This window comes from Melitaea cinxia, chromosome 21, assembly GCF_905220565.1.
Source record: "Melitaea cinxia chromosome 21, ilMelCinx1.1, whole genome shotgun sequence".
NCBI classification, from domain to species: Eukaryota; Metazoa; Arthropoda; class Insecta; order Lepidoptera; family Nymphalidae; genus Melitaea; species Melitaea cinxia.
Window position 1 is genome coordinate 13,351,781 of NC_059414.1, and position 24,997 is coordinate 13,376,777.

A 24,997-nucleotide genomic window follows, 5' to 3' on the forward strand; every position below is an offset into this window, starting at 1 on the left:
TCTACGTTCACGTTACATTATATTAAATTTCTAAAGATATATATGCCAAGACAGCCATATTACTATCACTAATTTTACTTGTTTTTTTATTATGGCTAACCTATTTTATAGTATACTAGCTGTGCCCGCGACTTCGTTCACGTGGAATTAAAAAAATATTATTCAGTTTGCAGAGTTACAAAAAAAAAATTCTAAAATATAAGTATCCTTAGTTACTCCTTATTACATTAGATATCTGCAAGTGAAAGTCCGGTTAAAATCGGATTCCGTTTCAGAGATTAGCCCGAACAAACAAGCAGACAGACAGACAAAAAATTTTAAAAAATGTCATTTTGGTATATGTACCGTGTATACATCCTCCATATGCATTTAGTAAAAAGCGGTTATTTTAATATTACTTTATTAATTGTATAGATAAAAATATCATGAAAGCATACTGTGTGTGTCTGTATCCTTTTATTACCCGACTGCCAAGGAAGGTGTTAAGAATTCAACGGAACCTTCCCCCACCGCGCCGGCGACTGCGGGTAGCTTGGAAAATTAGAAACGTCAAGTCAGATGCATTCACATTATTACCGACAATAAGTTAGTCTTTATAATCATATGTTCAATCATTGGTAAAAGTTTGTATATACGTTATCTAAAATTAATTAAAGTTAATTTAAGAAGAAATGCTACATTTTTATTGAAGTCAACCTCCCAAACAGAAGGGTTATGTTTTTCGCGCGTATCTTGTATGTATGTATATTTGTATGTAATATTTTTTACTACCTTATATTTACAGAACCACTGAACGGATTTACATAATTGAGGTATCGTTAGGTTCGTCTTAGCTGCCCAAGTGTTCTTAGATAGGTGACATTACAAAAAATCAAACATGGCGGCTGCGCGAAGCCATTGTAGTTAATGAAAAAAAAAATTTTTTCTCGAATACTACAATATGGGTATCAAATTGAAGGGCACAATACAAGGATTTTAAAAAGGTATATCATAATTATTATTACCGTAATACTAATAAAGAAATACAATATTAAAGTTTAAAAAATGTGGACTTTGCTATTTCCCACGCCTATACCATGCCAAACTCGCCTCCTAGGCGACAATCAACTTCGGGGTGTAGCCTTTCTAATAAAATACAATGGTTAAAAAAACATACAATTAAAATTACAAATAAAAATTGATAAATGTCACACCAATTTACAATTACATTAATAAAATCAATAACAAACACATAATACCAAATACAAACAAATAATTTTAATAATAATTTCATTATATTAAAACTAATAGTTGTTGACTTAAGCAGTCACCTATTTACTAAAGGTCAGGCTTACGTTGCTTTGAGCAGAGTTAGATCTTTCTCCGGGCTTGCTATCAGTTCTCTTGACCCTAAAAAATTACTTAATCAACCACATGATGTAAACTGTTTTAATGAATTGAACCGATTACGTAATTTGTCTGACTAAAAAGACATAAATAAAATAATAATTAAAAAAAAAAAAAAACAAAAAACCCGCCTGCGTGAAGAACAACTAATAGAAAATCAACTGAAAAAGCTGGAACAAGATAAAAATTCAATATGCACACAAAGTCAGCGAAATAAATAGAAACAATATTAAACATTTTGTGCTGTACATTTAAAATATATTAATACGGTAGTCCTTCGAAACTTTATGCAACGTCGTAGATAATATGCAGTCGGAGGCATGAAATTGAAGGATAAGTCAAATCATTCTCTCTTTATGCATGTCTCCGACTGCATGTTATGTACGACGTTGCATAAAGTTTCGAAAGACTACCGTATTAATATATTTTAAATGTACAGCACAAAATGTTTGATATTGTTTCTATTTATTTCGCTGACTTTGTGTGCATATTGAATTTTTATCTTGTTCCAGCTTTTTCAGTTGATTTTCTATTAGTTGTTCTTCACGCAGGCGGGTTTTTTGTTTTTTTTTTTTTAATTATTATTTTTTTCTAATAAAATTTCAATACCTCGTCCTAGAACTTCGGTTGATAGGTTAGACGTTACGTTATATTTAATAGAAACAAACATTCACAAATAAATCAATAGTCAACTTGATCACAAATTATGATTTATAACACTTAGCGATAAATTTTAATATAGTTTTAAGTTTAAATTGAGTAACATGAATCGAATCAACTTACGAAATAATTAGATTAAGAATAGTTGATGGTTGTGACGCAATATAGAAGGTTGATTCATCTTTTTGTCTGATGAAATTTGTTTTGGATGTTTTAGAATAAAGTATATATGGCCCGTTGGCGCAACAGTCACAGCTATGGATTGTGCCTGTTGCGCTGGCGGTTCGGGTTCGATCCCCGCACATGACAATCATTTGTATTGGCCATACAGGTGTTTGCCGTGGTCTGGGTGTTTGTGCAATCCTTGTGGGTCATCCCACCGTGCGTCGGAGAGCACGTTAAGCCTTCGGTCCCGGTTGTTATCATGTACACCTGATAGCGATTGTTAGTCATAGTAGGGAATATATCCGTCAACCCGCATTGGAGCAGCGTGGTGGATTAAGCTCTGATCCTTCTCCTACATGGCGAAAGAGGCCTATGCCCAGTAGTGAGATATTGCAGACTGAAGCATCATACATGGCCCAGTAGTTAGTTAATGATCTTATCCAGGCTATCACAATATACAACTTCTGAGGAGTGTAAGTTAAAAATAATAAAATTTGTTGATAATGCCTTTTTTTAAGAAAGGGTTGGAAGGGTTGGTCTCTAAAGTATTCGATTTAGTATATTATAATAATTAAAAAAAAATCACCCAAAAACGGGATTTGGATACAGAATATTTTAAAGATGATGGAAATAATCATTAAATTGAATTCAGATGTCTAAATTGAAAGCTTATTAGTATATTTAAAGTTGTCGCTTTGCACTTTTTAACCGACTTCCAAAAAAGGAGGAGGTTCTCAATTCGATTGTATTTTTTTTTTTTTTTTTTTTTTTTTTTTTTTTTTTTTTTTATGTATGTTACATCAGAACTTTTGACCGGGTAGACCGATTTCGACAAATTTTGTTTTAATCGAAAGGTGGTGTGTGCCAATTGGTCCCATTTAAATTTATTTGAGATCTAACAACTACTTTTCGAGTTATATCTAATAATGTGTTTTTACTTGACGCTTTTTTCGTCGACCTACGTTGTATTATACCGCATAACTTTCTACTGGATGTATCGATTTTGATAATTCTTTTTTTGTTGGAAAGAGGATATCCCTAGTTTGGTACCATGATAAGGAAACCAGGGTCTGATGATGGGATCCCAGAGGAATCGAGGGAAACTCTCGAAAATCCGTAATAACTTTTTACTGGGTGTACCGATTTTGATAATTTTTAATTTAATCGAAAGCTGATGTTTATCATGTGGTCACATATAAATTTTATCGAGATCTGATAACTACTTTTTGAGTAATCTTTGATAACGCGTAGTTGCTTGACTATTTTTTCGTCGATCTACGTTGTATTACTTGTCGATGTAATTGAAGTCGGTTTTTTTTTCGTTTGCGAGCAAACACAATTATTTGTTGTTCAAGGTTGCGTAATGTGTGTGTCACCGTTGACCGTTCGTGTGTGTGGGCGAACTTGAACCTTGCAAATACCTTTTTAGGGGTAGCCAAATTGTGTCATTGGGATCCTTTTACTTACACTCCGCAGAAACAAAGGCTGTATGCCATCTGCTAAAAGTTATGTCTTAGGAAGTTGAGGTAAAAGTTAGTATTTTTTACAAAATATGTAGGTATTGACGATACTAGCTGTGCATAGATTAATTTGAGCAAAAGACTTACTAAAATATTATATTATAGCCTTACCCGGTAAATGGGCTATCAAACACAAAAATATATTTTTTTATTTCGATCCAGTCGAATTCTTCAGCTTTGTGATATTAATATAAATAGGGGTCTGGAAGAAATGGCTAATTAGCCATAAGTCCGCCCATTGTACTTCACTGTCTGTAACTATCTTTATGCTTTGTTCGTAATATATTTGTGGTGTACAATAAAGTATAAAATAAAATAAATATAAATAAACGCTTCACACTCAACGGCACACAGTAAGATTTCTCTTGTGTCCCATATCCGGAAACAAACAAACGTAGATAACAGGTAAACATCAGTAAGAAGGATACCGATGTTTGTCATGAGCAGCGGTCGAACCCCCCGCACCCACAAGCGCCGCGCCAGTGCTATGATCACTGCACCGACGCGTCGTCAATACCAAAAACGAGTACAATTGTTATTTTATTATATTAAAAGTACAAGTCTTACATATTATATATTGTACAGAACTCCTCTTGTTCATCGTGCTCGCTCTTAGCCACTTTTTTATGTGGATTTGAGTCATATCGCTTCTTTTTACTTTTATCCAATGTTTGATGACGAATTCGACAGTTTATTTCATTTCGTTGAAGGACGTTATTCGATTTCTCGAAGTAAATATTTGGATAAAAAAAAAATTGTTCTTATATTTTTACTGGAACTATTTTTAATGTGTTAGTATCTAAAGAAAAATGTATAATATTTGTTATTGAAAATTGTTGCTCTAGACCAGGGGTGTCAAGGTCAATTTTGTAGAGGGCCATATTTTAAATTTGTAGGCGGGCCAGATTCAAATAAAAAACACGTACTGAATTATTTTAACATTTTATTTATTTAATTATATAATATACTAGCTGACCCCGCAAACGCTGTTTTGCGGGGAATGTTATTAACCCCATTAACCCCCCCCCCCCTTATAACTTTGGGGTGTGAAAAATAGATTTTGTTCGATTCTCAGATCTACCCAATATGCACACAAAATTTAATGAGAATCGGTCAAGCCGTTTCGGAGGATTTTAACTACAAACACCGCGACACGAGAATTTTATATATTAGAGATAATTGCAATCGCGGGCCGTATCTTTGACGTCCCTGCATTAGACCAATATGAAAAAATATTCTTGCAATAAATGTTAACTAAGGCTATTTTGAAATCTTAAACATGAAGCGAATCGATACGATATGATTTGTTTAATAAAGCGCTAATATCAGAAATTGGTTCAAATCGAAAATTCTTTTTGTGTTGGATAGCCCACTTACCGAGAAAGGCTACAGGATATATCTTCCTCAAATTAAAGCGTGTGAAACCGCGGGGCGAAGCCTAGCTTTTAGTGTCTATATACTACGGCAAGTACGGATATAGTTTTTGATGAAATTGTCGATATTCTGGACCAGTATCAGTCTATTGTGACTTCAAACCTGCTGTAGAGTGATTTCTTAATTGTCAGACGGTACAGGCATTATCTGTGTAATTACTAATTATAAATTATCTACCTATATTTATACTAATAAAATAATGAGCCGGTTTTTAGTTCAGTTATGCTGTGAAAACTATTGAACCGATCGGAATAACACTTATACCATAAGATGCAGCGTGTTTCGGAGAAGGTTTTAGTGTTTAATATGTTGATGATTACTTATCGTTTAAAAAAAATAAAACACACACACACACACACATGTACCTATATATATATATATATATATATATATATATATATATATATATATATAGATACATGTATGTATATATATATATACACATATGACATATATATATGACAAAACAACCTTTCCCATGTCAACTAGTACTTTATATTAGTAGACTTAATTATCAATTTTATCTTTATGAAGTCATGTTATCATCCTTTATTACTTGTAGTTTTATCGTTTATATGTATTTAGATTGTTAAAATATCTGTGACAAATTGTAATTATAAGTGCATTCACGTTTTAATTTTATGTCCATGTATGATAACATTACTTTTAAGAAGGTATGAGGTAAGTAATGTTGGTTTACATGATCACATAATCGTTTATTTATTTGCAATACACACTACATATAGAGATTTATATATTTGGCAACTATTTAAGTAAGAATCTTTCCATACAATTAATTCATATATTAGTTAAATAAATACATAAATATCTTATAATATACACACACACGGTCGTCTGTTCCTAAGTAACTTAATGCGTGTGGTAACAGCCGACTGTTATAACTATTTTTTTTTTTTTTGATAAATATACTCATATACACAGATAAAATATGCACAAAAGAACCAAAAAAGAAACTCCGTGGTTGCTTAAAAAAACGAGCTTTGCTTTAGACCACGACTGAAGGAAATCTTTTTAATGGGAGTTTAATCACTTAGTGATTATGTCACCCCCGTAACAGAAATTATACAAAATGACAACAACAATAACATGGCCATATTATAACATTAATTAGTTAAAATGAAATAAAACTAACGAAACGTAACTCTCTCTCTTTCTATTCTTCACTAACTTGTATCTCAGCTTACTACACAAGCCAAGCGCGCGTAAAGAATTTTTACTTCAAAAACTATTTTAATACAGAATTGGTAATATCTTGCATGTAAATACAGCGTCACTAAATCCACACATCTTTATCATTTATGCAATTCCGCACCGAATAAGCTTTATGTTATTATCTTTATAAAATTCTCTTAAAACGTGTAAACATTACATAATATTTAATTAGCAAGGTTAATATTTGAACACATAAGCGTAATTAAAGGTACCAACATCTCAGTGTAAATATAATTCGCATCGCGTACGTTGTTACGTACTATGATTTTCACGAATGTATTAAGAACACGTAGTTGGCGTTAAGTTGATGAGGTATTTTATTTTTACGTGAGTAATTTTTCAATTGTTTAAAACTTATTTATTATTTAAGTAGGCACTTATAAATATCCAAAAAAAATTGTATGTTTAAAAGTATCAACAGTAGATAGTATTGAAAACATTTCTTAGAAAGTAAAGTTAAATGTTTTAATATATTCAAATTTAGTGTTTTGATAACAATCAACACACTTGTGCGTTTTAATTGTTGTATATCTCTAATCTCATTGAAAGTATTTCTAAATTAAAGTTTAGTTCAAAGTGTTATATTTATACACACATTCAGTAAGATTATGTAAAACAAATTGTGTACAAATTATTTGGCTTTACTTGAGCAAACGTTCTTCGTTTGTAAGCGATAAAAAATCAGTAAATTAAAACGATTCGTAAATTTAATTCTAAGTCAGATCCTCCATTGTTTTTCGACGATGTTTCAAAGAAAAAATTCTAACAAAGATTATTTAAGGTTCAACACTAATATAATGGAACTAGTTTGTCGTTCGTACACTTAAAAAAGTAACAATTTTTATATTATAAAAATGATTAAAACAGTTCACGTACCGCCCCCTCCTTATCGAGTATTTATAGATAACGCATGGGAATAAGTGCGAATTTAAAAAAAAGTCACGTATGTCAGTGAAAGCAACGTCGTATCAACGTCGCTATCGTCAACACAGTGCACTTTGAAACGTACAGCCGACGAGTGCGACATCGGTAGCTTGAACAGCTTTTACTGTTTTTTTTTAGTCTTTGGTAAGTCTTGTATAATATATTTTTTAAATATTTTCTTCTATTTCTATTTTATTTTATATTTTTTATGTTCCCCGCGGTTTTACGCGCGTAAATTTGTGTGGAAAAAATAGCCTAGTCTTCATTGGTAAACGGGCTATCCAACACAAAAATTATTTTTTAATTCGACCCCGTATCCTGATATTAGCGCGTTTAAACAAACAAACATTTCAGTTGTATATTATTAGTATACATAAAAAAAACCTCTTGATGAACGATCCAAAGACTTACACTCCATAAAGGATACATGTTCCTATTACTGAACAAACCACCAACGAAGTATGACATAGTAATAGCATTAAAAAAATTAAATATATTTAGCTATGTACTAATAATTTCCTCGACTTTAAGACGGAAGTGTAGATTAACAATAAAATTTAAAAACAGACATAGTCGGGACGTAAATCAGTATTCTCGAAATGAACGATAACACATCTATGTCTAAAATGGCAAGTTTCAAACAGTCTAATTAATCAGCTTTTCATCTTCCTTTCTAATTACAAATCTCACGGTTTCGCCTTGTCGTCATTACGTCAGAAAATTTGTAACATAATACTGTCATTAATTAAAAAAATAATAATCATTTAATGTTCAAAGATATGTTATTAAATTTTTAAAAAGTACGGGAAAGCAATGTCACTGTCGAAGAAATACATAAAAAAATGATCAGATGTGTTCTTAACTAAGTAGTTATTATTATTAAAAGTAATGTATCCAGAATAAATACAAGTGATAGACGTTAAATTAATCCAAAAATACTATTTTAATAATAATAATATTATTAAGCTAAAATAACTATATATATATCAATGTTTATCTGTATGTCCAACAAAATTTTTTATTTTATTGTTTTTTTTTTGCTACCTTAACTTTCTTTTGATATTTTTCTTTTCTTTAATTAATTTGTATTATTATTTTTGTAAATGCCATTATTTTGACTTTCGTTAAGTGTGTATATCACCTTATGACGAAATAAATGTTTTATTTCATTTCATTTCATGATCTTCAGCAAAGTGTTGTGCATGAGTCCACAAAGGTTTCAAAGTTGCTACGACCAAAAAAAAATGTTAAAAAAGTGACAAAAATCAAAAATTACTGTATTAAAGTAGGCTTCGAAACTTTGATTCGTCATTTCACAAACTCTAAAGTTGTATTATATTCAGTTAGAAGTAGTTTAGGTTCAGATATAAAAGTAATATGTGCCTAAACAACTGCTGTACCTGGGTACTTAGACATTTACAATTTCATTTATTACGTAGCGGAAAGAGATGACATGTAACACGACAGTAGCCGGTGTGTTTAATGACGAACAGACACGCGAGCGTTCGATTTTACTGATTAATGTTACTGATAAAAATGAATGGGTTCTGTTTATTTTTTATTTTTTTACTACTAGGATGGCAAATAAGCTTGCATAATATTGCATTGCTTGGACCTAACAACATGAACACTACTTGGGAATTTCATTTGATCTTCCGTGAGATTTAGGTAGCGACTTTTTAAATCTGGCTGCTGCGCTCTATTCTTATAAAATTATATATTTACCATACATTAGATAAATTTTTGATAATTCGTTTTTTGAATAATGTACAATAAATTGAAATAGTGAACTTTTAAAAAAAAAAATGAAAAAAATAAAATAAAAAAATAATAATTAAATTATAAACCATTGAATTACATAAGTATGTTATTTATACATAAAGCTATATAAAATATAATAAACTGCTCCTTGGTTCGTAAGTTCCAATTGAATATGGGTTTATTTTGTATTTTTATTTAAATTAAATGTATTGAATAAAATTGAAATAGAGTGAACTTTTGTGGAACATTTTGTAAAAAACTAATTTATATACACGATTCAAATTACACATGATATTTGTAAATTAATTTATCAATAAAAGTTGACGACATCAGTCCTTATCATCGCTCGTTTAACATAACTAGTTCGGTGATTGAAACTTTCGTAATTTCGATGTGTTTACAAAACATTCAAAGTGACAATAATATATGTAATAAACTTGCATTGTCACAAAAATATTGATTAACTTCGGCAATACTTCCAGAACGGCGTTGGTCGCTTGTTGATTAATTCTTCAATAAACCAATTGTTTCTAGTTCCTTTTACAGGAAAAGTATAAAATTTGCGAATTATTTAAAATAAAAAATTTAACGTCCATGATTCTTGAATGATTTTACAAAATAACATGAAGTCTCTATTTATGTAAAAGTATCATCTCTATCTAGTTATAGGGTCGACAATGCGCTTGTAATGCTCCAGATGTTGAAGGCGTTTGTGGGCTGTACGTGTCCTGGATTGGAAACCGCGTCTAGGCAAACACAGTGTAGGACGTCTTCCGTCACGTTGGACCGACGATCTACGTAAGATTGCCGGTGTAGGCTGGATGAGGATTACGGAAAACCGGGATTTCTAACGCGAACTTGGGGAGCCGTCTAGACATAAGACTAGCAGTGGACTGCAATAAGCTAAAGTGATAGGCTACAGTAATCACCAAATCTAAGGCGAATTGTACATTTGTTTACCACCTTACTTTACCTTTACCTTTATAAGAAAATAGTAATAGCCTTTCGTTTCGGTACGTACCATTTTAACCGACTTCCAAAAAAGGTTGAGGCTATCAATTTGACTGTATTTTTTTTGTGTGCTACCTCAAAATTTTTGACCGAATTTGATGATTTTTTTTAAACGAAAGCTGATGTTGTCTACCTACGTTGTATTAATTGTTGATGTAATTGAAGTCGTATTTTTTTTCGTTTGCTAGCAAACACAATATTCGAAAGATTGGTTTGTGGTTACTATTTGAGGGTATTACTATTGCATATTACTGACTAAAGCAAATGGCAATCATAAATCGTATTCGTCAATTCAAATCCTCGTTTTCTATTCCGTCGTTTATCATACATGTTTTCATGTGTTGCACTTAGTAACTATAACACCGGTTTGCTTGAAGTGATTAAAAAACAATCATATCTTTCATATAAATTTACATATAGCATTTTAGATGATTATTGAACTATATAGAAATAATTGCTGCTAGAAAGTAGTTTTATAATATATAAAAAAAATATATTTAAAATTGAACGGAAATATAATAAATAGACAAATTAGTTTATTTTCATATTATATAAATAAATAATATTATTCGCATCGCATTCAACCTGTAGCAACCCAGTGCTGGGCATAGGCCTCTTTCTCCATGTAGGAGAAGGGGCCTAATTATTTATTAGTTACTTGTAATGAAAATGCAAGAACTTTGTACGGCCGATATAAAAATAACACAACGGGATATTTCTATAATATTCTATTTCTGTATGTTGTATATGTTATACGCTGTACTTAACAAAGAAAAATGCAAACTGAAAACCATAGAAAATCATATTAGCATGAAATCAAATATACATACAAACTGTATGAAGCGTGTAACAAAATATATTAGAAATGCTTTATCAATATATTTTTAACCGACTTCAAAAAAAGAGGAGGTTACTCAATTCGACGGTATATATGTATATATTTTAATGTATGCTCGGGGATAACTTGGTCGTTTATGAACCGATTTTGATAATTCTTTTTTTTTTTTTGTGGGAAAGGAGATATTCCAAGGGTGGTACCATGATACAGGATCTGATGATGGAATCCCAGAGATGTAGGAATCCCGGAATCTTCGAAAGCTACTGCTTGTCATGTGGTCATACTTAAATTTGATTGAGATCTGACTGACGGCTACTTTTTGAGTATTTGTAATAATTCGTATTTAATTGAATATTTATTTGACAACCTACATTTTGTTACTTGTAGATGAAAACTGAAGTTTGTTTATTTTGGTTTGTGGCCAAACACAATTATTAATTTCACAAATGAACCCTAAACACACAGCCATGACCGTGTAATCTGTCTAATCGATCGTTAATCGCTAAGTTTGATTTAAAAATAACGCCGTATTAATTACGACTCGGTTTTACTTTCCCCGGTGGAAAAGCGCGAAAGTCAGTTGCTTGTCTCTGTTCAAGTTGAACGCGCGTAACTTGCACATATTATACACGGTGTAACTCGGATTTCGTAAGGAGTTCTTATAAAATTGTAACTTTATTTTCAAAAAAAAAATATAACGACGTTTTAGTAAATTTCAATTCCAATTTTGAATTGTGATTTAAAATAGTTTTTTATTAATTTCATTTTTAAAATGTGATTTGTAATTAAAAAAAAAGAACAATTTAATTTTAATAAAAAAAAAAAAAACAATTTAGTAAATCTCTTTTTGAATTGTGATTTTTCTTTTTTGGTTTGATTTTTGTTACTTATAATATTTTTTTATTTGGAATTCCAGTTACGAAATTGGGTTACTACGGTAGTTTGAAAACGTAGATCCGTTCGGTCGGAAATAGACGCGAGTGCCAAGTGTGAACCGGTGAACAAGTCGATGGTTCTATATTTAGTCTGTGGTAATTTAGAGCGGCAACGCATTTCATTTTATATATAGATTTGCAGCTGGTTTGAACTTTCGTAGGGAGTTTTCATTTTTTTTCTTATATCTTTTTTAAGGTTTTTTTTTTTGTGTGCACTTATTATCAAGTTGATAATTTTGAAACATAAAAATAGCAGAAATATGTGAAACGAATTATCGTTAAAATAAGAGCTATTTACTTTTGGTGAGCTTATAAAATAGGCAGAATGGGCTTTAAAAGTATTTTACCATTTATAAACATTGAACAATAAAAATTAAGGAATAATTGGATTAATCTTAAAATTCAATTTGGTTGATATCGTTCTGGTCTTATTAGGTATTGACCATTAATAGAAATTCGATAATTAAATTAGCCATTTACAAATAGACCCGGGATGACTCAGTAGAAACGTGGGTTTTAATTAAAATCTTTGACTTATATTTGTGTTAGTAACTTTGAATTTTCAATTATCACATTTGTTTTAAAAATATATTTTTGAAGAAGATCTGATATAAAACTTTCATTAGTCCGTTGGCGTACTTTGCAGTGCTTTCTGAGGGTTGTGGGTTCGGTTTCTGATTAAGTTGCTTACCATAGGAACAGACGAGCGTGTGTGTGTGTTATAAGATATTTATTTATAAAACTATGTATTATAGAATAATAAGAAATTACATAATAATGTACGAAATTTTTAGGCGCATGAACACACGCCTTACGCATTAATCTATATATATTTTTAATAGAAGAGAGTTTGACCCAGCTGTGGGATATAAATAATATAAATAGATTTACAGTAATAATAATAATAATAATAACTTTATTTTACATCACGAGAAAAAAAAAGTAACATTAACATCAGTAGAAATGTGTACAACAGGCAACCTTATCGCTAAAAAGCAATCTTTTCCAAGCAACCTTAGGGCAAAGGAGATGGATGATATTTCGATGGTGCAAGCTTAACTCTTGCTGACACGCCCTTCGGATCTCTTTCACTAGAACTGCTTGATAAACTTAGTAATAGCTTGAGGATAAAAATATCGAGAATAAAATGTAAATTTGATGCTGAAACAAAAATTACAAAAAGATATATATATCGATTAGATACCGTCGTGTATCAGATAACTGTCAGAAACTTATCAGAAGCCCATGAAATTGGCTCTACGCATAACCCAATAGCTAATAAATGTACAGCACGTTTGAAAGAACAGCTATGACTTAAAATATTTTTAAGTTAATACCGTATAACAGCTTACGTAAAACCGTGTCAGGTAATTTATATATATTGAATACTAAGGAGGTGATACGTATTAAGAATATTAAGTACATATGTACATACAATGGGTCACTTTCTATATATATATGAATCAAGTAATCGATATATAGAAATTCATTTTCTAATGTTACATATATACTTACAGGAAGTTATTCTGTAAGTCATCCTTTCAATACAAATACAACTCGATAAATTATTCTTATTATATATAAATAAAAATGAATGCTGCTAAGCGCCATAATTCGAGAATGGCTCGACTAATTCGGCTAATTAATTTTTTTATGTTCCTTAAGGCCAACGGAAGGTTTTAATACTTAAAAAAAAATTAAAAATTATTTTTGCTATTAACTTTTGAAAGAACGAAGTCTGTCCGGGCAGCTAGCTAATAATATACCTAATAACATATTTTATCTGTTCAAATTAACAGTAGGTAGACAATTAAGAGCAAATAACAATACAAAAATAAACATTAACTTTTTTTTCAAATATATTACGATAACGGCTTAAATTTGTAATGTCTGTATAATTTCGTCGATTGCATTAATTAAATATAAGCCATTTAGTTATAAAAACAAATAATTACTACAGTATAATGTTTTTATTTTTTACATAATAATAAAGTTATATACAAGTCGAAATTTCCCCCGCATTAAATATTACATGAAAAAATCATTAAAAAGTTACGCGGAAAGTATTAACATTATGTTATTGCTTGTTAATTCCATTTCAATGGCACATCTCGTCACGGTAGAAAAATGTCGACTACACGTCAACTATAAAGTGGTGGAAAAGTTTCGCAACTATTACGCATCCAAAGATCGCATTCGTATTGTACGCGTCAATCACTACATAGTATAAAACAAAGTTGCTTCCCGCTGTATGTCCCTGTGTTGCTTTGAAACCACGCAACGGATTTTGAAGCGGTTTTTGTTCGAAGATAGAGTAATTCAAGAGGAAGGTTTATATGTATAAAACATTCATTATATGGTAGAGAACGACTGATAATTTTAGAGGTTTCTAACGTATCTTTTGTTGTTGATAGGATTGCACGTGCAAGCCGGGGCGGGACGCTAGTTATAAATAAATTAAAACGAGACTTACTCTTAACAACTTCAGTTGAACGGAAATATTGTTTTGAGGGTTCTATAACATCCATACAAACGCATCTATATGGCTAATACAAAAAAAAATTCTCCATAGGCATTCCACCTAGATGGTATGCGGATCCCGAAGCCTATGCCTATAATACTACAAGCATTGCAAGCGCGTTTCCTAGCCTAGCTCCGACCTTTAGTATGAGCTTTAGCTAACTTATTTACCACAGAAACACAACACTACTTTAAAATTGTATTATATAGCTGTGATCTGCTGTAAGGTTGAGGTACTTCTCCAGTCTGACTGTTTCAAACTATAAGCAGAGTATTTTCTGCCGTGTACTACTTCAATGAAGTTAATAGTTGCCTCTCACTTATTACTTTTAGTTGAATGATAATTCGGTTTTGAGTTTCCGGAAATACATAAATACGTCTATAGCTTTACTATAACACAAATATTTGAAATGATTAAAGATCGTCACCGCAACCATAATTGTAAAATTATTGACAGCGGTCATTTTATTTCCTTTTGTTACCTTTAATTAGTTTATTTTTATCTAATCTAGTATTTATAATTGTACAAATGAATTAACAGTACCATATCTTTCCAGACAACAGACAGCGCGGATTTCCTCGCGACCAGGCCGCACACGGCCGCCGTAATCCCCGGCAAGCCGGCCGCCAATCCACTACAGTTCATCAAGGTGGGCCCAGCCGACCTCGGCACGAGAGCTCGCGAGCAACTACGTAGGGCGGAACTAGCCAAAAGGACAGAGCCGGCGAGGATCGAGAGACAGGAGGATTGGCAGTCGGTGAGTAGCTTTTTTCGGACTACCCTCAGACTCGGCACTGAGTACTATTGCCATGGTTTAAATTGTATAGTTTTGTGTGGTTATTTTAATTTAAATGAACATTTGGTTTCGATTTTCTAAAAGTGGTTACTTTTAAGTGTACTGTTTTATAAAAGAAAAATGAAGAAAAATTAAATGAAGTCAAAGGTGTCGGCCTAGTGTTAAAAAAAAAAACCTTTAACGAGTCTCCACAAAATGTTTAGACTTTCCGGAATTCGAACAAATTTATTGCGAAATATCACCAAGAAAATAATTTATTTGCACGAGGTAGTCATAGTTCGAAGGCGAAAAATCACTTTTTAAATAAAATCCTCTTATTTTTAACTCATTAAATTCAAACAAAATCATTATCCATACATTAGACAACATTGTATATATGTAACATTGATAACAAATAATCATCGAAGGTAATTCCAAAAAGTTTCGACAAAATATTCCCGATGCTGCAAATCGTACAAAAAGCCCAAATGAAAAGCTTACGAATAAGCCTGATCATCGACCACCGGATAAAGCCTTTTAATTAAATTACATACAATGTTGTTTTCACTTTTTATCGGGAATCTGCGGATAATCATTTTGAGCGTGTACTAGGGTTGCCAACTCATTTTACTTGTGCCGGTGTATATGGTACGAATAAACTTTAAAAGCAGTAGGAAAAAAATGCCATTAGCATCTGTCTTTTTGTGTTTGTCCTAAATTAATAAAATACAACATTTAGTTTCTTATTTGCAAATAGAAATATTTTATAAATAATTCAATGATAAATTAAATAATATATCGTAAACTTTTATGTGTTGGATACCGTCAACTGTCAAATATCGTTATCCACAAACGGTGCAACAGACCCTAAGAAGCAATAACGTTAAGTTCCTAACCGACTCGCATATTCTACGTTCATAATCCAGTGGTTGATAGATCATATAATACATTGTTGTATAATGATGATTTAAAATCGGTTTTATGGTCTGATTCAATTTATATTTTGAATGATTTTAATAAAGTATTAAGTAGCGTATATTTCGCGCTTACTTAAATATTACCATAAGGCTTATTTCGGGCTAAAGGTCGGTTAAGTCAGTGCCAAATAATTTATTATTTCGTTTTAGCGCTAACAAATATATATTAAAAACTAGCTGACCCGGCAATCGTTGTCTTGCCGCTAAACGCTATTAAAAATAGGGGTTGATGGTAGAGGGTTGAAAATTTAGGGTTGTATGTATTTTTTAATGTTGTATCATAAAAAAATAGAAATTAAAAATTTTGTCTAAAAAATAAAAATAAAAATGTAGGGGTGGACTACCCCTAACATTTAGGGGGATGAAAAATAGATGTTGGCCGATTCTCATAGATACCGGATAAGCACAAAAAATTTCGTCAAAATCGGTCAAGCCGTTTCGGAGGAGTCTAGCAACGAAAACTGTGACACGAGAATTTTATATATTAGATGTTGTTTTGAAAGCACGCTCGTAGATGTCCGAAAAATATAATTAAATAAAATTACATTTGAAGTAACTAAGAAGAAGAAAGAAGAAGAAGAAATATACTTTATTGTGCATATTACATAACATACATCTTTAAAAATAAAATTTGCAAAACAATACTATGCACAAAGGCGGTCTTATCGCTAGGTAAGCGATTTCTTCCAGACAACCTTGGGGTAGAGGAGATTTTAAAATAAAAAGAGTAGGGTTATCAAAAGGCAAAACAAAAAATTAAAAACAAAGTAGATCCTACATTCTAATAATAATACAATAATATATATATATATATATATATATATATTATAAACATATAAAGAATTAAATACACAAATAAATACATACCCATTACATTATGCTTTATCGTAAAATATATACACAAATAAATACATACCTATTACATTAATTATGAAGTAGATAATAGTTAATCATAAATATAATATTGAATAATTATCGACAGCACATTTACGAATAACTACGAGTAAACTTACTAACACAGACCAGCTTTTCACTAACAATTTAGGTAAAAATCTTTTAGTAGCTTCTTAAATGATGTAAGAGTTTTAGCCTCCCTAATAGTTTTAGGCAAAGCATTCCACAGAACTATTGACTGCACTGTAAAAGAGCAATTGTAGAAAGCAGTATGATGGATAGGAATATACAGCGTAGTTGTATCATTCGAGCGCAGTGCCTTGTCAGATTCACGCACTACAAACTTTTCTCTTAGATACTCAGGGGCCCGGGGACTTTTAAGCACACAGTAAAGCAGCGCCAGCATTCTAGTATTCCGGCGAAAGCGGATTGGCAACCACTTGAGCTTTTTACGAAAATCGGATATGTGATCGTATTTTCGCAAAGAAAATACGAATCTAATAGCTAAATTTTGGAGCCTCTCAAGTTTTGTCAGTTGTTGTTCAGTAAGGTCAGGATAGCACGCATCGGCATAGTCGAGATAAGACAGGAAAAGAGATTCCGCGAGTGCAATTTTAGTAGAAGTCGGTAGCATGTATTGTAAGCGTCTTAACGAATGCCAAGTTGAAAACATTTTTCTACTCACTTCTTTAATCTGCGTTGTCCAGTTCATATTCTCGTCCATGTAAACGCCAAGATTTTTAACGCACTTACTATATGGTATGGAAGTGTTATTGATGAGCACCGGAGGTAAAGAAGCCCAGTCAATCCTCGAAATAAAAGCCCGACTACCCAATACTATAACTTGCGATTTCACTGGATTTAATTTAAGACCATAACAGCGACTCCATTCAGCTACAGCAGCAAGATCTTTATTAATTATAGTAATAGCCCCAGGCAAGTTTTCGAGGTCAGACTGAGCATAGATCTGCAAATCATCTGCATACAAATGGTAGAGAGAAGAAATGTTATTCGTGATGTTGTTAATGAAAATGGCAAATAGAAGAGGTGATAAGACGCCACCTTGAGGCACACCGACAGGTAAATTAGACCAAGAGGAAAGATCTATTGCCATCTTTACTCTCTGCCGGCGCCTCTGTAGATAACTACGAAACCAGTCAATCACTGATGGAGATATGTTAAGTGAACACATGGTACTAAGAAGTACGTCATGATCTACCGTATTAAAAGCATTACTGAAGTCTAATAAAGTCAGAACAGTAAGCTTTTTGTTATCCATGCCATATCTGATGTCCTCGGTGACTTTGACAAGAGCAGTAGTCGTGCTGTGTCCTATTCTAAACCCTGATTGAAGTGGATTAAGAAGATTATTTTTCGTCATATACAAAGTAAGTTGAAAGTGGACTATGCGTTCGAAGACTTTGGAAAGAAAAGGAAGGACAGAAATTGGTCGAAAGTCAGTAACAGTAGAAGGATTAGATTTTTTGGGTAAAGGAATAACGTAAGCATCCTTCCAAGTAATGGGAAAAATGCCAGAATCAATAGAACTGTTAAAAATATGCGTGAGAACAGGGAGAATTACATCAAGGATAGGTACCAGCATCTTACGACTAACGTTATCGCAACCAACGGCATCAGACGATATGGATAATATGTTCTTCTTAACATCACATTCAGTAATTTGACTAAAAAAGAACGGAGGATGATTAGGAGCTGGTAGCTGGGAAAGATGACGTAGTGTGCAAGCCTTTGTAGTGGCGTCAAAGTCTGAATCAGGTGAAGCAAAATGTCGGTTTAGTTCGTCTGAAGAAATATCTGAGTAATAATTACTTGTTTGCTTACCAACTCCAAGTGATTTAAGAAACTTCCACACTTTTGCTGGGTTGCCGTTCTCAACCGATTTATGAATATGACGTCTTTGCGCATCCCTACACATCATATTACAGCGATTGCGTATTTTTACGTATCTCTCACGATGCTCATCAGAATTGGACTTCCTATACTTTGCCCTAGCCCTGTGCTTTTTGGCTATCAACAACTTTAACTCGTTGGTCATCCAAGGTGCAGGAAGATGCTTAATTTTAACAGGTCTTACTGGGGCATGTTTGTCATATAAATTAGCTAGTAGGCTATTAAATATTTCTATTTTTTTGTCGATATCCGTTTCGCTATAAATTATGGACCAGTTCAGTTCACGTGCGTCTAATAGTAAACTATCTGAATTCATTCTACCAAAATTCCGCTGCATCAATACTCTTGCCTTTTGTTTAGGAGGACGTAAATTATAAGATAGGTATATCAAATCATGGTACGAGAAACCCTCCGCGGGACACTGTCCAAATTTGAAAACAAATTCTGGAGCAGAAACCATGATCAGATCTAAAAGTGAAGGCACACAACCGGGAAAATAGTGAGTGGGTTTAAGTGGCAACAGCTGCATATTGCACGAATCAAGGATGGTACTGAGTCTTTCAGATCTTCTATCTCGCTTTACCATACATGTGTTAAAATCGCCCATAATTATATTATGACAATATGAGGGAGTATAAGTCACTATAGTCTGTTCAAAAGAAGTAAAGTAGTCTACATTAAGTGATGGGCTATAGAATACACCTAATAACATTTTTGTGTGAGCCAACTCAACCTCTATCAAGATGTGCTCAGCAGCATCAATTGGTGGGGGCTGTGGTGACAAGCTTATTATAGAAAAAGGAAAGTTGGACTTCAAATAAATTGCCACCCCCCCTCCACCCCTGTTGGTGCGATCATTTCGAATTAGCTGAAATCCGGGCAAGGAATAGCTAGTTGAAGGTAAACAAGGTTTCAGCCAGGTTTCAGAAACAAGTATAGCATGTATGCTATTTGAAGTAAACGACGCGAGGATGTCTGGATAGTGTGCCGGAATACTTTGTGCATTTATATGAATGACGTTAAATTTTTTTATATCATCAGAAAGATGTTCTGAGATGACATCATTTAAGGAAGGCGATACTGCACTATGATAACTGTCGTCGCTGCTTAAGGTAGAAACAGAACAAAACTCCTCATCAGAATAATCTACATCTATAGTGGCCATTTATATTATTTTACGTTTTAAAGTACAAGTAAATGTGCAGAGAAATTCAAATAAATAAAAATATTCTATATAATTAAATTAAAAAAATAAAAAAATAAAATATGATAATTAATAATATAATACTATAATAAAATGTACTATATAATAATATTTACTTAAAACTATTTAATAATTAAATAATAATAAAATTATATATATACTAACTTACTAACAAATTAAATTATGTAATTAAATTAAACACTCAAAATAAAAATACCCTTACCCGCCAGTGTCTTGTAACAATTTTTAAAGTTGCAACATTGAAGTGAACTGAAGTACTTATTGACAAATGAGAAATGACAGCACTTGACAATGACACTGTCTTGTCATACGACATATACACTTAAACAATAACTTGACAAAGAAACCTATTCTTTATCTAAGCACAATAATAACATTATCAATTTATCAGTAAAATTAACTATTCAAAAACTTTAAATCTACCTCTTACAAATATGAAATAAAGAAAAAGTTAAACTTATAAATTAATACAAAGAATAGACGGTAAATAAATAAGTACTAATAAACAAGTAACAAAGAACAGACGAAATGAGTAAAATTTAAGGTAAGTAAAAGATATTGTGAAAATACTACGTTAAGAAATACTAAATCTTCCCTACTGGTTTTCTTGTCCTCGATGTAGTAGTCGTAGTGGTCTTCTTTTCTTTCAAAACCTGCTCTGCTGGAGCCACGTCGGTGCTTTGAATTGGAATTGGAATGGCATCGAGGTCTGTCATGCTCATAACACGACATCGTGAGCCATCCTGTCCCAAGATGATAATACACCCATCCTGCGTCCAGCATTTGGATATACCGAAACGTCTCCGTGCCGTCATAAAGATCTCGTGACGCCTTTTTGTGAGGAACTCTGACACTGTGATGCCTGTTTGTTTTAGGTGGGTTTTGGCGCTCCATATCATGCTCCTCGACTCCAAATCACAAAACTTAATAAGAATCGGCCTCGGAATGGATCTTGTGGTGTTAAGCTTACCCAACCGATGGCAACGTTTAATTGAAGAAGTGATGTTAAAGTTGGACAACTTCAAATGGTTAGTCACCATATCTGACACAGCCTTGACGGGGTCCTTTTCTTCTTCAGACACACCATGAACGAGGAGGATTTTCTTGCGGTTTCTCACTTCCATCTGGTCATACATGTCAGCAAGTGCTTCTACTTGCAACTGTAGAGACTTCAAAGCAGATAAAATAAATTCCTTAAATGCATTAAATTCTAAGGTCAGCTTCGTACTTGGACTTGCTGTTTGTGAAGTCGTTTGCTGAAGATCCTGTTGGAACTGAGCCATTTTAGTGTGAAAAACCTGTGACATCTCAGCCATTGACTGTTTAATTGTATCCATTATGCTTCAGTTCTTGAGAAAGTAGTAGAATATTTCAAAACAATTGTATAAAGGTGAAAATGATTCAATAGAACACTGGTAGGATCAGGTATCAATTTACATAATATTTTGTTCAAAACCCATTGATTTACTTGTTTAAAATTGTATTAATTAAAGAGCGAAAATTTTCGGTGTTTCCTTTCTAAGCCTACCCACAAAAAAAAAAAAAAAAAAAAATAACTAATTTAATAAATATGCGAGTTACATATAAGTACATGCATATACATTGAAAACATACATACAATCACAGCAATTTATTAAATTAAAACGAGAATAAGAAAATAAGTGTGTCCATTAAAATATAGAACAGTGGGAGATGGAGGTTGACAACCGCTGATATAGATGAAATGTGAATCCACGAAAAAACGTATTACGTTTATAACACAAGAGCCGACCCTACCGGAAACACGTAGCGTGCCTGACGGCGCTTACACCGGCACTTCCGGCGTAGCTTCAGAGAGCATTCTATAGCAGTTAAAATATGTTTGGTAATTGAATCGTTACCTTGATTATATATTTTTTACAATGTTAATTGAACAATTTAAATCTACTCGTAATTCTAGATCTAGAGGTATTTTATAAGTGTTATCGCTTAGTAAATGGTAAGATCTTTTTATTAATTCTGTAACTTTGATCAAAATTTAATAGCAATGATAATTCTGTAATCGTTTGTGGTTGTTATTTTGACTTACATATATCAGCCCTATAACTGAGCTTAGTTTGACATTAATATATGCAGAAAGTAATAAAAAATTAAAACATTATTAAAAGTCACCAAACAAACCAAATTAATGAATTAATGAATCTTAAACGAAATGTCGAATGAAACGAAAATACATGTCGTTTTACTTACTTTACTTTTGTCGTTTAACTTTACCAGATAATCGGCTGTTAGCTGTAGAAATCCGATCCTCATATCGGAATAAGGTCTAATCTTTCTAACTAAAACTAATCCAATTCGAAGTATACCTAAATTTTTTGCTAGCCTGTAAGTGCAATTTTCAGCAACCATCTTTTTTCTCTCAAGGGTCCAGGGTTTGGGTCCTAACTTGAGTAACTGAGTGTAATATATATTTATTATTATAGTAATTTAGGTAAAAATGTATTTGTATTGAGCTCGCTGTTACACGATATAAGTATTACGTTACCTACCTTAGAGACAAGAACGTGTCCTTTAAACATTTTTATATATTTACTGTAGCTGCAAAAGAAATTCCTCAAACAATAATAATAACATAATTTACGATCAATCAATTATTTACGACTTTGAACTCGTAACAATAAATGATTTACGCATCGAAGTATGGAAACATCCGCCAATGTTTTTACGATACAATTTTAAGATAACGCGCAAAAATGAGTCACACTCTGGACTATCATACACCAGACGTCTCACGCGAATTTACATACGCACTCACTTATACCTACTGTTGTGACAGGATTAGCCTAAATTGAGATCAGGATATTTACTCATAGAAGGGAATATATCTGCCAACCCGCATTGGAGCAGCGTGGTGGATTAAGCTCTGATCCTTCTCCCAAAGAGGCCTATGCCCAGTAGTGGGATATGACAGGCTGAAGCGATGAGATCAGGATATTTTCTATGATGATACCAGGTATACTCAACATTCATTAATTATAACTAAGGTGTGACAAGTTTAAGTATATGTCGAGATTAATACACTCACACAAACACAGACACACAAAAAGATACAATTAATACGTAGGTATATAATTAGAATTACCTAATAAAATTAGTCATTAAAATATAATCAAAAAGAAATTATACAATGCATAAAAAAATTATAAAATTTCCTCGCTATTATTTTCTTATATTAAAATAAATATTACATCATTTTCTAGGCAGTTTGTATATACTAGACGTCCCACGCAAGCTAATATCTATAACATCATTACATCTATTTTAAGCTATACGATTATGTTACATAGTATATATAGTGTTAAGGACACACAAAGAAACTAGCGCCATCTAGCGGCAACCATTGAAACCACGCAAATACAGAGACCGCATGAAACTCTCTACTCAATACTAGATGGCGTTAGAGGTACTACTGTGGAACTATATAGAAGTATAGTCTCGAAAACCGGGTACATGCGCGAACTTTCCAGATTGGTCTGGGCCTCGCGTCGGCCGATATAAATAGCCGCAGGTAAGCGAGCGAGGACAGTTCAGTTTGAGCGATCTTCGAGGCGACTTCAAGAGTGAAAACTAGTGATCAAGAGTGGTACCAGCGAAACCTACGTCATTGGCTACGACTGAGGACATCGTGAGTGCTTAGTGTTTGAACTTAGTGCTTAGTGTTAGACCTAGTGCTAGTGAATAAAGTCTTGAAAAGAGTCAGCAGGTCTTTCTCTCCAAATCCTTCGAACCCTAACACGTAACAACTGGTGTCAGAAGTGGGATTTGGAGATGCCATTGACTCCGAGAGAAGACTCCAAGGACTTCAAGGGCGTCAGGACAAGGGCACAACGAGCTGCGGAGCCCACACCTACTAGGGACCAAGCTCCGCCCACCATGGACCAAGCCCCGCCCACTGACCCCGCCTATCATGCCCCGCCCACTGACCACGCCCCCCAGGCCCCGCCCACTCGGGCTCAGGCCCCGCCCACACGGACGCAGGCCCCGCCCACTCGGACGCAGGCCCCGCCTACTCAGGCTCAGGCCCCGCCCACTTTGTCTCAAGCCCCGCCCACCGGACCCGCCCACCTTACCGCGCCCACCAGTGACACCGTAACTTCTACAGACTCTCAAGTGGCTCTTCAATTAGGAAGTTTAATTAAATTAATGGAGCTGCAAAAGGCTGAAATTCGTGCTTTGCAAGAATCACAAGAGCAACAAAAGGCTGAAATTCGTGGTGCTTTGCAAGAATCACAAGAGCAACAAAAGGCAGAAATTCGTGGTGCTTTGCAAGAATTACAAGAGCAACAAAAAGAGCTCCAAGAAAAAACGCTTGGGGCTGTAAAAGATGTTAGTGACGCGGTGACCAAGCTTCGAAAAGATGTCGACGTAGTGGAAGAACGAGTTACCGGGTTAGGATTGGATGTCGAAAATGTGAAAACCGGCCTCACTGAATTACAGAAGAAAGTAGTGCGCCTTGAAACCACGGGAGTCGCGATGTCTAGTGGAAGTACCGGAGTGGCGCAAGGACCGAGAGTGAAAGTGCCTCCGTACGACGGCACTACTCCGTGGAACGCTTATCGTCAACAATTCCAGACTGTTGCTACTGCCAACGGATGGACGGAAGAGCAATGCCTGACCGCTCTCACTGTTGCGCTCAGAGGGCAAGCTTTGTCGGTTCTGGAAGCACTGCCACATACAGGAAACGGGTTCCACGGCTTGATGGAGGCACTTGAATCCCGATACGGAGAGCGACACCTGGAACACGTGTTCCGTGCCCAACTGCGTGACAGAGTCCAACGCTCAGGAGAA

General features: G+C 33.5%; 1 protein-coding gene and 1 long non-coding RNA gene across 2 annotated transcripts in view; both read left to right on the forward strand.

Annotated features, from left to right (window-relative positions):
- The window catches only part of LOC123663968, a 116,843-nt gene that overhangs the window by 36,789 nt on the left and 55,057 nt on the right, over positions 1-24,997 (forward strand). The window contains exon 3 of the mRNA XM_045598605.1: positions 14,945-15,145. Coding sequence (XP_045454561.1) covers positions 14,945-15,145 — 201 coding nt within the window. The remainder of the gene's footprint in view (positions 1-14,944; positions 15,146-24,997) is intronic.
- LOC123664086 lies at positions 483-10,085 on the forward strand. The gene is made up of 3 exons (XR_006744767.1): positions 483-711; positions 2,129-2,134; positions 10,072-10,085. It is a non-coding gene; the product is annotated as an uncharacterized LOC123664086 (long non-coding RNA).